The sequence below is a fragment of the Lactuca saligna genome, chromosome 2 (assembly GCF_052625555.1).
Source record: "Lactuca saligna cultivar CGN05327 chromosome 2, ASM5262555v1, whole genome shotgun sequence".
Lineage (NCBI taxonomy): Eukaryota > Viridiplantae > Streptophyta > Magnoliopsida > Asterales > Asteraceae > Lactuca > Lactuca saligna.
In genome coordinates this window covers 184,070,624-184,089,374 of record NC_136418.1, presented here as the reverse complement: position 1 = coordinate 184,089,374, position 18,751 = coordinate 184,070,624, and the positions used below count along the sequence as shown (strand labels likewise).

The window sequence follows — 18,751 nt, the reverse complement described above, 5'->3', positions numbered from 1 at the left end:
AAATTTGAACTCCCAGTTGAGTAATCAACACTCCGCTTTGAATCTTCAACAAATACAATGGAGAGAATTCGGAAAGTTAAGAAGAATCACCAACAACCTACGTTATCTCATAGAGCAAGTTTTATAACCTACTCTGTCATAAGGAGCGAGTTTGCCAAAAAAAGATCTTCAAAACCCGTCAAATTTGAACAAATGATGAAATAAATTCTTTTTGAATTTTCAGAATTTTCAGAAAATAAAAACAAAAAAAATAGAAAAAATTATTTGGTAATTTTCAGTTTTTAAAATTTTAAAGAAAAAGAATAGAGTAAGAAACAATTTATTAGAAGGGATTTGAAAAGAATAAGACCAAAGAAAAGAATAAGAAATGAAAATATTTTGGTAAGAAGGGGTAAAAGTGGTAAAATCTAAGAAATTGTGAAATATTGGGATGTGGGGTATAAACTGCTAAATTTTGAAAGTATAGGGATCTGAGTTGAAAATTTAACCCTTCTTCTTCTTTTGATATGAAGAACACGCGACTTTGACTTCTTAAAGTCAAAATCAGATGGTGATTAAATAGAAATTCCGATTTTAATTTGTAATGGCCAAAATTCCGATGATAGAAGCACTTTTTAAGACTGAATCAATTCCGATCAAGATTGAAGTTATGATATTTGAAGCATTGGATCACAATTCCAATTTGCCAATTCCGATTAAAACTTCTAGTTTTAGTTTCCAAACTGAACGAGTTAATTTGATCCAATTCCGATTGCGATTTCCTTGATAAATTCTGAAGACAAGTTTTTGATTTAGAGTTCCAATTCCGATTGCCTTGAAATTCCGATACCGAATTTGGTTTTCATGAACAACTATGATTTCAATTTCATATTTCCTTTGCACTTCTGGTGTCCAAGAGAGAATGATTATAATCCATGCCTCATGTCCATACGATATCTTGTAGAATGGGAGAATATTTGATCCCTTATCTAAAGGACACGTTACTGATAAGATTAAAGTTTGACAACGGTTTTTGAAAGCTATGATTGCTGATCAGATTCTGAAGTCGTTCTTGCAATTATCGTTATTAGACTTATCAAGTGGGAGACTGTTGGATTAGGTGTCTAAGCCCATAACTATATTTGGTATGTACTTGATTTGATTATGAGCATGGTCCTTTTGGGTTGCCTTCACTCATGCAACTTGATAGGATGACAAGGAGAGAGAGAGAGAGAGAGAGAGAGAGAGAGAGAAAGTGAGTGTGAGAGAGTATGATTTATTATATGAATAATAAATTGCTACTTAGAATGCTTTTATTAATATATTATTTGGAAATCATATTATTAATTAGTAGTTAATAAGAAATTAATCTAGTATTGATTTTGGGATTAAAGGAACCGATTAATAATTGAGGGAATAGTTTTGTAAATCATTGATAGTTGCAAAACTGGGCTAATGGACTCCTTTTAGATAGGGTGGATGAAATCTATAGGAAGCCCTATAGAATTTCGTCTAAGGCCTCTAGAGTAGGAGATCATGGGTTGCTTGGTGCCTAAGCAAGGTATTAGGGTTTCCACCTAAAAACCCTAACAACCACAGCTATAAATATACCCTATACATAGGAGTTCAAATCTATGCTTCCTTAGTATACCTTAGACGAAATTTCCTTACCTGTCTACGACATCCTTTGCAAGAGTGTTTATGACGCCATTAGAGGTGGAACACTTGGGGCACTAAGATTTCAAATGTTAAGGATATTCAAGGTGAACTTGTTATTGCTACATAACAAGAGAGGTAACATCTAAACCCTAATTTATGTGTCAATAATGAAATTGTATGCAAGTCTTAGGGTTATTACTTTGGAGTTTTTATTTGCATGTTCAATAGAGAAAAACCTAGATCCAAAGCAATTAGGATTGCATGTACACCATAGGATTGTTGTAGTGCTAAAAAGCCATCAATATTTGGATAGACTTTAGGGTAAGACCCATGTAAGGGGTTTGGGCCTAATTTGGAAAATAGGCCCATAATTAGGACTTGATGATTATGAGATATTGGGCCATTGAAATGCCAAGTGTTTGGCGTAGAATAAATGGTTGGGCCTTAAGGTAGGACCCTGTAGAGGTTTGGACCCAATTTGAAAAATTAGGCCATATGTTGGGCTTTGGTCCATTGTTTGACTTGTAGGCTTTGGAGTGTGAGTTTGAGCTGTGGATCAAGCTAGGTTGGGGTAAAGTAGTCTTTTACCCTAAGAATGGACTTATGGTTATGTATTGGAACCCAATTATTAATTTGGTGTCGTTTTGATGTCGACAATTCGGGAATCTGTCAACCAACAACTAGAGTTTTATCCATAGGACTTCAGTAGTGTGAGGTGAGTCTCCTCACCATACCAATGGGTCGAAGGCACCAAGGTCGTCCCATTTATCTAGTTGTGATGATTATTGCGGTTGTGTTATGGATACATTGTGTATTATATGAAGATCATGCGGGGGTTCCCATGAGAATTAGTTATTTGTGGTATGCTAGTTGATTGTGTGGTATTTGGTATGCTATTTATCTTTGTGATACTTGCATGGAAGACCCCCTGTGGTTCCCAAAGCAGTTGGATATAAGGCCATGTAGGGTTTCGCATGGCATTCCAGGCTAAGATCATGTGGGGTTTCCCATGACAGTGAGCTAAGACCATGAGGGGGTTCCCATGGCATCCGATGTAAGACCATGGAGGGTTTCCATTACACATTTATAAGTTGTATGTATGGCTTATATGGTTTGTATGACATTTCTGTTGATTATTTGAGACCATGCGGGGGTTCCTATGACAGTTATTGAAGACCATGTGGGGGTTCCCATTGATGGGTCTTATACAAACAATCCTATGTGTGCATGCAACCCTAGTATTGGATCTATGTTTTCACTATTAGTTATACAACTTTATGAATACAAAAAGAAACCTGGCATGCTACTATAATTTTCGAAATTCATATATCAAGCTAGAATACATACCTTTTGTTGTTATATAGCAATAACAACTAGTTCCTTGAATTTCCTTAGCTCTTGAAAGCAAGTACCACAAGTGTAGTACCTCTAATGGAGTCACAAACACCATATGCAACTTGGATGAAGAGGAGAAGGAAAAAGAGGCACCAAAAACGGCTGGAAACCCTAATGGAAGTGTTGTTCACGTTTTTGGGGCTTAAGGGTCCCTTTTATACATGTAGGCTATTAGGGTTTACAACTAGGAAACCCTAATCTGACTGCTTAGGCCCTAAGCAGCCCATGGACTCCTTAAACATATCCCTTGGACGATTTCTATTGGGCTTCCCATAGAATTCGTTCAACCTATATATTATTAGGTGATCCATAGCCCAATTATAATTATCTTATAATTACAACTTCAGTCCCCTAAGTTTAATTAATCTCTTTTAACCACAAAATTAATTCTTAATTAATTCTTGACCAATATTAATCAAACAATATGATTTCTCCTTTAATATATTATTCTCATAATATATTAATAAATCATATTTAAACCTTTCTCTCCTTAAATCATCCTACATATTGCTATGGTGAAGGCAACCCAAAAGGACCATGCTCATAATCGGGTCAAGTACATACCAAAACAGTTATGGACTTAGACACTAATCCAACAGTCTCCCACTTGGATAAGTCTAATAACTATTTTCCGTATGACTTCAGAACCTGATCAGCAATTGTAGCTTTCAAAAGCCGCTATCAACTCTGATCTTATCAGATAGCGTGTCCTCTAGATAAGGGATTATATATTCCTCCATTCTCAAGATATCGTATAGACAAAAGACATGAATTTCAATCATTCTCTCTATACTATTTCCCGACTTCCGATTCATGACGACTGATAACAGACTACAATTGAACACATCAACTTAGTCCCGGCTTGGCCAAGCGCTTAGGTGTCATCACTAAATCATCGAGAGGCCCACATATATCGCTTTTATCCCACTTTGGGTAAAAGGAATGGATAAACTTCGACTCAAATGCTCGCTTGCATTTACTGATCGAATCACACACAACAATAAGTTTTATAACACCAAGTTACTGGTGCGTTTACTTATTATCAATGTGTAACTGACCAACAAATAACAACTCACACGTCTCGGTTTCAAGAATATACAATATTATCGTCTCACTAATCACTCGTGATAAAACCGTGAAGTGATCCAAGTGAGCGTGGGTTTAATCCAATACTTTAATCTTATCAAAGCACTCATGAACTCTGCAGCAAACTTGTGCCATGTCTAAACACTTCAGACAATCTACAGACAAATTCATGACAGTCTTTATTCATACCTACTCCCAACGTATGACCAACTGTGAATGTTTGAATAACCTAGTTATTCTGGAAGTCAAAACATGCAAATTGAAACATAACAACAATACTTAATCCTATATGGCCCCAAACTTGTGAGAGTAAATAAAACCCTTCTATTTATCCACCATATTGATTACTCATTATTTATCATTTTATGTTTCGGATAATCAACTCATTGCTTGAATTACAACAACAATTGTCCCATGCTCTAAGCATGCACACCGTGTTTCCTATGGTCCATGCTTTGTGAAATAGATCAATTGAACACATTTCCAATCATTCTCATTTCACAACTCCAAATCCATTTTCATAAGTGTAAGAATATCAAATTCTCGTTACTTATAGAATATGCTAGATCTTAACACTTTATGCAACGATCCCTTCATAATGTCACTGCACTATTGCCAATGATATTACAAAGTCTTCTATCGGAGATTGTTACAAGACAAGTCCTTAGATATGATGTCTCTCACTCAAAGTACATTCCTTTGAACATCCTTTTGCATAAAAGTTTCTAATCTAGACAAAGATTTTCAATATTTACTTCCTAATATGAACACGCTTCCATATTTTCCTCATGACAACCCATTCTTAATAGAATCTTTTCTATTTGTAATGATGTCGATATGGTCCATCCAATATGGAAACATTTCCATATTTTCCAATACTATACTTCCAACTACTCACAAGCGACCAATTCTCGTCGAACTTTGGATTGTCCTTTGATAGTTGTTTAATTATTTTAGTCAAAACCAATTCTAGTCCCTTTTTCCCTCTAAATGCGCTAGACATTTGGAAAATTTTAGAATGGTAAAATACTATAGCATTTGCAATCGATCCTATACCCAAAGCGTATGGGACACGATGCATAATGTCTTACATAAAGATATGATACTTTACCAATCTTTTGCCATAATATTTTATGTGTCATGTTCTCATAATTCGAACTATGAAGAGGGATGCCGTAATCATAATCGTTTTAAGAACACACAATGTATCCTTTGACTGAAAATATTAAAATTTCTTAATCTAAGCTTTAGATTTTGAAACGGAGTATAATATTCTCTCCCTTAATTATAGCAAAACAACTTTTCAACCCATGCAACTTTGCAAATTGAATCTTTGTTTTTCTATAATTAATATTGCTAACTTGCAATACTTTCCATAATAATCATACAATCATAACTTTTATGCTCCCACTATCATGATGATTACTATAAAACATAACACTTATGCTCCCACTAGCTTCGACATGTATTCATAAACATCTTAACTTTCAGAAAGACAATAACTATTGAATTTCTTAAGTCCATGTTTCTAATACTTAGCGCTTTGATAATCTTTTATCAAGGCTTCTTGAACTTATACACCTTTGCCTTAGATAGTTCATATGTGTCTTAACAATTAAGACTAATTGCCAAACCTCACAATTCAAATTATGGAAAGGGATACCGTAACCATGATCGAATTCGAGAATGCAATTTTACAATCACTATCTTCTTAAAATCTTTCTCAGTGAAAGCATTTCCTCACAATCATTTTCATGAAGGAGGAAATCTTATGACACTTAGATTTAAATGGTGTATTTGTTCCTATCCATGTGAATTTGTTAAAACCAAAGTTTATGACAAATTCAAACTCATATGGACTGACCTTTCTTAATCTTGATTTCTTGCCTTATGGTAGCACAGCTGCCCACCACGTCTTCCAAGTAGTTAAGCAGCTCACCCTTTCTTATCAATGTACTTTCATTGATCAAGGTCCTTGCTTTTTATGCATTCAAATGAGAATTCATAGAACTCACATGCATAATTAACTCGATTGGATTGGCACATAATCAAAATAGTGTCAACACGATAGGTTGTAAACCTCAACTCGTGCGCTAGTGATGATCGATAAGGTTTATTTGATTTGTTCTTGAAACTTTTTCAAAACATTAAAACTCCCACTGACCTCTTGACATATATGATTCTCTTTGTCAAGAAACATTTCTTGATAATCAAATATTCAAGAGTCAGTGCAGTTATTATCAAGACAAGAACACTTCACAAGTTGGTCCTAGTTGGTCTTTGTCTTATCCAAGACATCACAACTTACCAATCTCAAATGTACAAGAATAAGAAAACTTTTCCAAGTTCCATATTTGATGAGTGTTATAAACCTACTTAAAACTTTTCACTCAATGTCACAATCTTGACTTTAAGACTTGATATTGGAACGAAGTGTGATTGACTTCTTGATTTAACCATTTCTACAATACTTGATTCCTCTTCTTAGACATGCAATTGCACTAAGACTCACTTAGAGGATCTATTGAGACATGGTTCTTAATCTTTAAGACTTATCATAAAACACAATAAAAGGTACTCTCCCTTCTTCCTAGAAAAGAGAAACTTTTATCTTTCTGCCTACTCGATTCTTCTTTATTCGTTCTACTATTCATTGAAACTCTTTCAATCAATCTCAGAATTACACTTAATCTTATAAGTATAATCACATTTACTAAACTTTAGTAAATCATGACGAATATCTTTGTCACTCTTGTGGTGGACTTGATCAACGCACAACCTAGTGTACTTGATCTCCTAGTCCTTCAACTGACACTTTGCCAAAGAATTAGTCTAAGTTTCCCAAATGTGAAAGTTTTCCATTCATCATACAATACACATTGCATGATTCCAAGTTTCTGTCCAATTGAAACTTGGGCGATGAGAAAGTCTCCCTATTTGGTACACTTTTGACATTTCCATAATTAAGAATCAAATCCATTTTGCTAATAATAGAAGTACATGAACATCAATTTTTCATATATTTCATTGTAAGGATAAATAAATAAGACATAATCAAAATTTATTTTATTGCGGAAAAAACTTGTCCTTACAATGCAATTCAACTGAAAAACTATGTTAACAATCTATTCTAACTCCAAGTTGTAGCTCAAGAATCCATTCTTCAAGTAATGCGATCGAAATCCATTTCTTCATGATCAGATTCAGCTCACTTCTTTTCTCAAGCTTCCTCTTTTTTCTTCGATCCTACAAAACATCAAAATGTAATATTATCACATCATGTATTAAGAATCTAGAATAGGAACTTAAAAGAGTTAGTTAATGTATTTTACCTGAAGCAGAGTCATAGGTCTTGACTCTCTCATCTCTTAGATCTCTCAGGTAATTAGGGCAGCTTCGTCTCTAATACCCCTTCTCTTGGCAATAAAAGCAAATAGACTCCTTTGGCACAACACATCGGACAATCACAGACTTAGTTCTTTCTGGACTTCCAATGTTGCCAGTGTCCATTGAAGTTTGGGAGTTTGATTCACTAGACAAATTTGCTTGACCAGCACGCCAAATCATTGCTGATTCAGCAGCTATAAGCAAATAGGTGAGATCAATTAGGGTCACGTCGTGGTCCATCATATAGTACTCTCTAACGAACTCACTATATGATTCAGGAAGTGACTGAAGAACCCAGTCAACAGCCAACTCACTTGAAATCTCGACACCCAACATGTTTAACCTATCAATGTATGACTTCATCTCTAAGACGTGCGCACACACAGGTTTCCCATCTTCGTGTTTACTTGCCAAAAGGGCTTGAGTGAGCTTGAACTTTTCAAGCCTTTAAACTTGTGGGTCAGGGAGAATAATTGGAGGAGGTGGAGGAAGTGAAGCATGACTCTCATTTCCTTGATTGTATCTCGGAACGTCATCTTCATTTGGAAAGCTTGTTCCAAAGGATTTGGGAAGACCATTGTAAGATTCAGACATCTACAAAATGGGAGAAAATTCAAGTTAAGTTGATTAGAATTCTTGATGCAACACCCAAATGAAACATCAAGCTAGGATCCAACACAATACTCTACAACCTAGAAGAGGGATGCCGTAATCTAGTTGCAGAATATTTGAAGGTAGGTAAATGATGATTTACCAATTTCCACCATGAAAAATGAAAAAGAAGTTTAAGTTTTAAATGAATTGAAACTCCTAGATCTTTTGAGACTCATTGAACTCTTCAATGGCATGTTTAATCTCGATTATGCCCTACTATTCGTGACTGGGATGCCGAGGATCACAAACAAGGTGTAAATAACCATACGAATCACGTGGTGCACCCAATGCTACTATCACCTAATCAATGTGCCGGTCAGCCACACATGCTCCATTGATCTATGATAAGCATCGAGCCACCCTTTGCCACCAATGTCATCCCCAAATTAGTGTGCCGGTTAACCACACACGCTCCACTAACGTTTGACAAGGGTACGAAGTGTAATTCCATGGGTTAGCATACAATTTCACATTTTGTCTAAAGTAACTATGATTTGGGAATTTGAAAAAGCATTTAGTTACTTTGTACTTCATTATACTTATAATGGAAGGTTTCTATCCTATCCTACCCGTTCGACTAACGACCCTCCACTAGTCAAGAGTGCGGTGGGTAAGAGTGGATACCCATTCAATCGCCATTTTATAGGCAATTTCCTTAAACACCCCTTATAGACTAGTTTCGTGAATGAGGCCTACTAACGGTAAGACTGAATTTTTAGTTATACATATATAATATTAAACTTTTAATGTTATATATAGTATAAGGGTGTATTTTACACTTTTAAAATACTAGGTGGTTTAAATTATACTTTTAACTAACCAAAATCATTATGGATTTATTAAATCTCTTTTAATTATACACTTAATTAATTTAATAAAACCATAAGGGTTTAATTTGAACTTTTCAAAATCAGGGTTTTGAAATTTAGACTTTCAAAATTAACTTTTAATCAACAATTTAAATTCCAAAACTTGAGGGCAAGTTTTGAAACTCTTCAAAACAATTAGGTTTTAATCTCACTTAAAATTTTCGAATTTAAGACATTTAAATTAAAATTTTAAATATTAAAACTCTTGATTTAATAATTACCATAAATTAAACAATTAATTTAAATTATTAAATCACAAGGGATTATCTAGATCATGAGGATAATTACCAATTATACATCAAAGATATCCTAATCCCTTGAATCCCTCTCTAAATCTCGAAAATAAGGGATGGGATAATTCAAGATCTTTAATTACCATATTTAACAATTAAAAGATAATTACAAGATATGGGATTATCCAAATCCCTAAAAATTAGGATCTAACCTTGGGGAAGGAGGTAATTTCGAAATCCAAGGGTTGGATAACCCTAGATTTCAAAATCTTGGAGGCTAAGGAAAGGATTTGGGAAACCCTAGCAAAAATCGCCATCTAGGGTTTTGCAACCCTAATTGCAAAAATTACCTAGCCTTTAGGGTTTATTAGCCATAAACCCTAATATGTCAAGTTCACAAATTTGAATAAAAGCTAATTGAAAACAAAAACCAATGGCTCTGATACCACTGATGGGTCTTATACAAACAATCCTATGTGTGCATGCAACCCTAGTATTGGATCTATGTTTTCACTATTAGTTATACAACTTTATGAACACAAAAAGAAACCTGGCATGCTACTATAATTTTCGAAATTCATATATAAAGCTAGAATACATACCTTTTGTTGTTATATAGCAATAACAACTAGTTCCTTGAATTTCCTTAGCTCTTGAAAGCAAGTACCACAAGTGTAGTACCTCTAATGGAGTCACAAACACCATATGCAACTTGGATGAAGAGGAGAAGGAAAAAGAGGCACCAAAAACGGCTGGAAACCCTAATGGAAGTGTTGTTCACGTTTTTGGGGCTTAAGGGTCCCTTTTATACATGTAGGCTATTAGGGTTTACAACTAGGAAACCCTAATCTGACTGCTTAGGCCCTAAGCAGCCCATGGACTCCTTAAACATATCCCTTGGATGATTTCTAATGGGCTTCCCATAGAATTCGTTCAACCTATATATTATTAGGTGATCCATAGCCCAATTATAATTATCTTGTAATTACAACTTCAGTCCCCTAAGTTTAATTAATCTCTTTTAACCACAAAATTAATTCTTAATTAATTCTTGACCAATATTAATTAAACAATATGATTTCTCCTTTAATATATTATTCTCATAATATATTAATAAATCATATTTAAACCTTTCTCTCCTTAAAACATCCTACATATTGCTATGGTGAAGGCAACCCAAAAGGACCATGCTCATAATCGGGTCAAGTACATACCAAAACAGTTATGGATTTAGACACTAATCCAACACCCATGATAGGTAGTTAAGACCAGGTGGGGGTCCCATGGTATGGGTTATGACCATGTGGGGGTTCCAGTGGCACCCAGTGTAAGACCTGGAGGGTTTCCAGGGCATCCTTATATGTTTGCATGTTTAGCTTATATGTTTGAATGTATGGTTTGATTGGTTGTTGGTGAAGACCATGTGGGGGTTCCCAAGGCAGGGGGCTAAGACCATGAGGGGGTTCCTATGGCACCCAGAGTAAGACCTTGGAGGGTTTCCACAGCTTCCCTATATGTTTACATACATGGCTTGTGTAGTTGATATTATTTATGTGATTATGTGTATAAGACGTTGGGGGGGGGGGGGGGGGGGTTCCATGGCATCCTTTTATGTGTATATGCATGGTTATGCAATTGATATGGTTTATGTGATTGTGTGGGGTATGCTCTGGGGAACTCACTAAGCTTCATGCTTACAATTTTGTTTATGGTTTCAGGTATCAACGGTTTGGAAAAGTAGGGCCCGACTTGATCGCGACGCACACACTCGTGTTTTCAGCAATATTTGGTTTTTGGATGAACTCTGATAAATGTTTTTAATTAGCAATGTTTTTAGAAAGCTTGGATTTAAAAGATATATGTGTTTTGACTATAATGAAAAATGAAATTTTACCTTTGATTTTTGGGTCGTTACAAACCATATTTGGTTTGAAGCCTGTCAACACATGAATTTACCACCTTAATTGGAAAACCAGTGGAAACTTATGAGATATAAACATAATTCATCTTTACTACCATACCTTTCCATAAGATATGGTTTCAGGTTCTTCCAAGAAACTATAGGGTCATGTAAACCAAATTGAGTATCACCTTCAACAATTTCATCATCTATATCCCTTTCATAATATGATAATCTATCATCCTTAATTATTCGTCATCAACATTTTGTGGGTTTTTAGGTACAAGGATATGGCAGAAAACATAAAGAAAAACATCATGGGGTAACCTTCACGAATGGTTTGCTTTTCTCACTCACTGTCTAAAAAATCAAAATCATGCCTACATCCATAAACCAAATCAAATACAAATCATCACAATGAAGTAAGTTAATACAAACATACCAGTAACCAATTTCAAAAACAGGTCAAGTAATGACAAACATACCTTCCATCCATGGACATTGTTAAAACTGTTGTCGCACACGATTTAACCAGATAATATTTTCATTACGTGGTTGCACTAAAGGATAGCACATGAAAGCAGGGTCGAATCCTCAGAGACACAACCTAAGGGTCAATGTCTCTTTGCGTAAGGCACATACTAGTCATTTAATAATAAATAATAAAAAGAGGGATTTTAATTTAAAACTAAACTAAATTTGCATTGAAATAAACTAAACGAAATCATTAATAAAAATGAATTCATTTCTGCTGTGATTTTTTTATTCATACAATTAGCTTAGATCTAGTTATTCAAAATGCGTTCTATCTAAGTTGGTACTAAGAAAAACAAACAAGCTCTAGTATAATCCCTTTTACCTAGTTAAATTAACCAAAACAATCTCTTTAGTTAACCCTAAATTTTACTGTCTAATTAAACAAGCTATTGATTAAGATCAGAAAAGTTACATTAAGATCTATGTAAAATTGTCATCAATAGCCAATACTTCTCACAATCTTGGAAGCGTAAACATATGAAATTTCAGTTTATATCAGAGTTTACATCCTAACACGGAACCAGTCAAATACTTGTTACTTATTACCAATTGACAATAACAATTACAAATTCTATTAACTAATTAACTAGAATGATTAAACCCTATCTAGGTGATCAAGCTAACAAGATAGAAACACACAATGAAAACCAAATCTGACAACTGATCACATGAAAAGTATTAGTCTATATAGAACTGAAGACTAGGGTTTTAGCCAGATATGTTTAAAATCTGATTAAAACTAATAAAAAGACATACAATTTGATTAATCTTGCTAAACTAAATGTAGAACACGATCAACAGTCTTTGGATCCTTAGAAATCACTAAAATCAGAGAGAAATCGCTTCATAAATCGTCTTTTTCGTCGTCTGAAGCTTCAGGAATTTGTTGGGGTTCAATATAATCAAAGGGGTGATATTTATATGAAAGTTAGAAACTTCCGGAGGAGAATCACGAAAAATGCAATCACATTATTGCAAAAATGCGATCGCATTATTGCAAAAGTACAATCAGCATTATGTAAAAATATGATTGCATTTTTGCCAAACTTTTCAGAAATGTCACTTCTATTTTTGAACTTTCTACAACTTCGAAGTGAAAATACGATTGTATTTTTGGGTTCCAGAACCACATTTTTGAGTTTCTTTTTTTTCACAAAAATGAAAGTGGTCCGAAATTTTGTCTAGTTTCCATAATACTTTGAATCTCGTCAATCGTAGCTACGAGTCATGAGATATGGTCAAAATTAATACTGACACGAGGTCAAGCTGCCTATAACATTCGTTAGAATTTAGAATGTGGCAATCTATCTTGATAGAATCAATTCTGTCAACTTTTTCTTGATCAAAATAGCTTCCAAGCATTTCTCAACATCCTTCTTCATTTCTAGGCTCCAATTAACTCCAATGCACCATTAAATGCATCTAAAGCTGCTCCTAAAATACTGCTCCACGCGAATTATCTGAAAAACAACATAAAAACATGAGCAGTGTGATAATTCTAACGAATAACATAAGATGAACATTATTTAAACTAATGACATACAAATATATAAAATATAATACTAAATGCTAATAAAAACTACCTAAAAAATGCATAAAATGAGACCTATCGGACATATCATTTGACTCTCTTGCTTCCTCTATGAGGGTTTTCATCTAATGGTGTTCCTTTCTCCATTACCACCAAAGGTTGAATGTTGTATCTACCCTAAGATTGAATCTTTCTTGAATCTACCATAGGCCATAACCAATAAACAAATCCTAACTATGTTCATTTTTTCCACGTTAGAGGTGTGGGGAACCTGTTTAATTGAATGATGATGATTTGAAAAGAATTTTATGAGAGTTGTTGACTTGGTTAAGGCTTTCCCCATAAAGGGTTATGGGGAGGTAACCATTCTTAATTGAAAAAAAATAAAAAGATAATGAATTAATTGAAATGATAAGGTGTCAAAATCGTAAAAAAATATAAAGACATCGATTTTATGCAATTTTTCATAAAAAAAATCATCACAAAAATGAAATTACAAATGTTTTTCTTTTGGGAAATTATTTAATATTAGTAGATTAAAATCAGGACATCGTGTCAACTTGAGCAGATAATTAATTTGTTTAAAGGAAGTAATAAAGAAAAAAGTGAAAAAATCACATGGTAGGAAGAGGTGGATATTCCTGATAATATGGTGTTTGAAAAAGAGGATTAATTAATTAGTTAAGTTGCTTGGAAATTACGAAATTAAGGGTGAATTATGGTTTTAGAGAATTTATATCCGTAACTACAAGAAACCATCTTCTGTACGGTAGCTGCCATCGACCACCGTTGTCGTTCCTTCAGTTTTACATGAACGGGCGCCGGATAATTTCCACATGTACCTTCATACGTCAAATCAGGTTTATCCAATTTTTTAGATACTACATACTAAAATTAAAAGTTAATTAATGTGTTAAATATGTTAAAAACTTTATTTTAATACATTAATACCAATATTTTCGGAATTAAATGAATTTACAAAAAAGTAAACATAACAAACACACTTTGGTGGGCGTCTTTTACTTGAATTATTTTTAGCTTGAACTTTCAAAATTAATATTAAAATTTAAACATGATACTTTCCAAATTCTTATTAAATTTTTTTTCAAATTTTAATCGTCACCGACGAAGACGAGGACGACAACCATGCATCGGAAGTTACATGTTACAATGATGACATATTTAATGACTTAACACCATTAATGATATAAACCCACGATTCTCTCTCGACGAAAAATGGCACCTCGATCCGTATAACAAGGATCTCATAATAAACTCAACACATTTCTAGGGTTTCTCAATGTCAACTTTCACTAAACTTTCATCACACTTTTCCACATATTTTATAATCATCATCATCACAATATAAATCCAAACTCCATCACGTCGTTTTGAAACCCTTCAGATCAGATAACCCATTTCTCGTTTTACATACACAAAACCCTAGCTAATTAACCGTCATCTATAATGGCCAAAATTAGTAAACTCTTTTTGCCATTTATCTTGTATGTACTTTTCGTCTGTACTTCGGTTTCTTGGTGTTTACAAGAAGACGGAGAGTTGGATAGCGATATTAACTATTGGTGCGACACAACTCCTCATCCACAACAATGTAAGTATTTTTTGAGCACTGGGACTCATCATACCCCAAGGCACAGGAAAGACTTCAGGATGTTGGTTTTGGAGGTCGCTTTGCAGAAAGCTCAAGAAGCTCAAAGTTGCAGTAACGACCTCAGGAATAAATGCAAGAGCAAAAGAAAGAAGGCGGTGTGGCTCGATTGCAACAAGCTTGTTAATCAAACCATTCTCCAACTCAATCAAACCCTAATTAGCTTCAAACATAACCAGAGCTCAGACTTTGATGCTCAAACATGGCTCAGTGCTGCCCTCACGAATCTCGAAACTTGTTTTTCGGGTTCTCAAGACTTCAATTTGACAAACTTTGTCTCCCCACTCAAATCGCATAACCTTACTGAGATGATAAGCAATAGTTTGGCAATAAACCAGTTTTTCTTGAAGCAAAAGTCAGCGAGCGATGATGATCGGGAGCTTGATAATGATTTTCCGACTTGGGTTACACCCGGCGACCGAAAATTGTTACAGACAGGTTCACTTCGCACAAAGGCTAATTTAGTCGTGTCTCAAGCCCGTGGGAGTAAGTTCCGAACCATTCAATCAGCTCTTAAATATGCAGCAGGTTATAATCGTCGGAACAAAAGATATATCATCTACATAAGGAGAGGAGTTTATAAGGAGAACATCGAGATTGGAAACGATCTAAATAATATCATGTTCCTTGGTGATGGAGCTAGATACACCATTATCACTGGTTCTCGGAGTGTCGGCGGCGGTTTCACAACTTATAGCTCTGCAACCGTCGGTAAGATCAATTCTTCTTCTCTTTTCCGGTCATTTACTCAATCATAAATCTTTCTTGTTATATATACGTTATAGTCAACACAAGTTATCTACGTTTACACGTAATGCTATGATCTAAGTTAAGTAAAGTAGACGATTTATGTGTGAAAGCATATAAAATATGCAGCGTACGTAAGTACGTTACTGCATGCAATCTCTTCATCATGCAGTTTACTTATCATCAATACCATGTGTACGTAAGAAGATACTGATATACTGCTAGCTAGCTTTCACACACACACACACACATAACACATTCTAGAGGTGTGAGATAGAAGCCATTTATAGTATATGTGGTTAATTTGATCGATTTCACTTATGTATTTATAATTCGGATTTGAAATTCAGGAGTGGATGGCACCGGATTCATTGCCCGTGGCATAACATTTAGGAACACAGCCGGCCCTGCAAAAAGCCAGGCGGTGGCACTCCGATCATCGTCTGATCTGTCTGTATACTACGCTTGCAGCTTCGAAGGTTATCAAGACACTCTGTTTGTCCTTGCACAAAGACAGTTCTACAAGACTTGCTACATTTATGGCACCATTGATTTCATATTTGGAAACGCTGCTGTGGTCTTCCAAAACTGTATGATATTAGCAAGAAGACCACTGAAAGGACAAGCAAACATTATAACAGCCCAAGGTCGTGGTGATCCCTTCCAAAACACAGGAATTTCGATTCATAATTCTCGTATTATGGCTGCTCCAGACTTAAAGCCTGTGGTGCGCACAGTCAAGACATATCTGGGTCGCCCATGGCAAGAATATTCGAGGACAGTTTATATGAAAACTTTCCTTGATAGTCATATCGATCCAGTAGGGTGGTCGCCATGGGATAAGACTAATTTCGCGCAGAGTACATTGGTTTATGGTGAATATCAATGTTTTGGCCCGGGTTCTTCCACAAGAAACCGTGTGAAATGGCGTGGATACTCTGTTATAACAAGTGCGAGTGTTGCATCGCAGTACACGGTGGAGAGGCTTATTGCCGGCCGGTCATGGCTGCCGGCAACCGGTGTACCCTTCACTCCAGGATTATGAGAAAAATCGGTTTCGTTGTGTTATTATTTATTAATTATTTGTGTACATTTTTTGGATTGATATTGGAATTGATACAACTCGTATTTATCCATAAATTTGCTGATTTTCTTTTTCATTTAAGTGTTTTAGCTGGCTAGTCTAAGCCCAAATGGTTTTAATGGGCTTTGTATGTTGTAATATCTTTTGGGGCCGGGCGCAATTTTTAGAGTCCCGATTCATGATGTATTTGGTAATAAACAGTTTTAATAGTTTTAGTCCGTTTGAAATTAGCAAAATTAGGCATATAAAATAGGGATAATGACTTGAAAGGGAAACGAACTTTCGATTTTTGTCACATTTAGTTACTAAACTTTTTTTCGTTATCTATTTGCCATTGAACTATTGAAATTGTTCACATTTTACCCTTATTACCGGTTGTTGCCGGTCATAAGAGTAAAATGTGAACAATTTCAATAGTTCAATGGCAAATAGATAACGAAAAAAAGTTTAGTAACTAAATATGAGCAAAATTGAAAGTTCATTTCCTTCTAAAAAGTTCAATGACTAAATGTGAACAAACCTCCTCTTGTATTATGTTTTAGCAAATTATTTATTTTTGTTAAATTGTAGCAACATTTGTTGATGAAGAAATCTATGAAATAAAAAAAATAATAAAAAAAACAAAACCCTGAAAATATATTTGAAAAAAAAAACAAAAAACCAAAACCGAAATAAAAAACTAATGGTTTGACATTTTCCAAAATAAAAAATCAAAATTTCCAATCTGATTTTGGTTTTACAAAAAATTGAACCATTCTCACTGATATGAATTATGACCATTGGTTTGGCATGCGAAATTTGTGACATCCCATGAATATGTAGTTACAACATTATCTGAACTCGTAATTCATAATAAGGGGTTCGAGTATCATCGCATGAATACGTAGTTACAACATCGCCTGAACTCGTAATTCATCACCTACAGGTTATGTGTCTGCTGGTGTTTCCACTGGGTTGTCTAGAATAGTCCGTAGTCGCCATCTATACTCTGGTAGATGACTACATCACCACATTGCTGGTTAAGGTTATGGTATCTCCTTTCATCCTACATCACATATTCATCATCATCTATTTACCTAATTATCACCACCTTTCTATCATCACCTATCTCTCATCATTTTATTTCATCACGCACCAACTATTTCATCTACCCATGTTTCATCCGCAACATATTTGTAGATATAAAATAAATATACCGTTTAAATCTTTTAAAACATGTATAAAATCGTTCATCCACCATAGAAAACAAGTATTCAAATAATATGCACACATAACACGTAATTTATATAAAATACTCCATATCTATGTATAAGATGAAAGTAACTATATATACCATAAAAATCCCATAAATGCTTCCTAACTTCGAACCCTAAGGTTTACTATACTAAAGCTTCATATTCTCGGCTCTCTGAACCTCGAAGGGTCCAAATCTATCACACCAAAAAGCTCAAGATAGCTCTTCCTCTCACTCTACACACTCAAGCTCTCTAGGGTTCTCACTTATGGGAAAAGTAGTCGCAATTGAAGGCCATAAGTGCCTTTAAATATGGCTCGGGCCCAAAGATTTAGGGTTTCTGCCAACAGAACGGACTCGTCGAGTCGCCTCACCGACTCGTCGAGTCCATTCATTAATCCGAGTCATCAGTCGCGACCTTACTTGATGAGTTGAGGCGTCAACTCGTCGAGTCTCTCTTCTTAACTCAAAAGAAAAATACTTAAATGATGATACCTGGAAATCCGGATGTTACATTTTGTTTTTTTATTTTATAGATTTCTTCATCAACAAATGTTGCTACAATTAAACAAAAATACATAATACAAGAGGGGGTTTGTTTACATTTAGTCATTGAACTTTTTAGAAGGAAATGAATTTTCGATTTTGTTCATATTTAGTCACTAAACTTTTTTTCGTTATCTATTTGCCATTGAACTATTGAAATTGTTCACATTTTATCCTTATGAACGGCAGCCGGTTATAAGGGTAAAATGTGAACAATTTCAATAGTTCAATGGCAAATAGA

The 18,751-nt window shown here is 34.8% G+C and overlaps 1 protein-coding gene across 1 annotated transcript; it reads left to right on the top strand.

The window, feature by feature from the left end:
* The first annotated feature begins 14,621 nt into the window (after positions 1–14,621).
* Positions 14,622–16,945, top strand: LOC145028488 (pectinesterase 2-like). The gene is made up of 2 exons (XM_078977183.1): positions 14,622–15,610; positions 15,997–16,945. Exons 1-2 carry the CDS (start codon positions 14,698–14,700, stop codon positions 16,689–16,691), a joined length of 1,608 nt encoding a protein of 535 aa, XP_078833309.1. The 5' UTR covers positions 14,622–14,697; the 3' UTR covers positions 16,692–16,945.
* Positions 16,946–18,751: the final 1,806 nt, after the last annotated feature.

Coding starts and splice junctions, on each gene's coding strand:
- LOC145028488 (XM_078977183.1), top strand. CDS start 14,698: ATGGCCAAAATTAGTAAACTCTTTTTGCCATTTATCTTGTATGTACTT. Junction 15,611..15,996: donor TTATAGCTCTGCAACCGTCG/GTAAGATCAATT, acceptor TTTGAAATTCAG/GAGTGGATGGCACCGGATTC.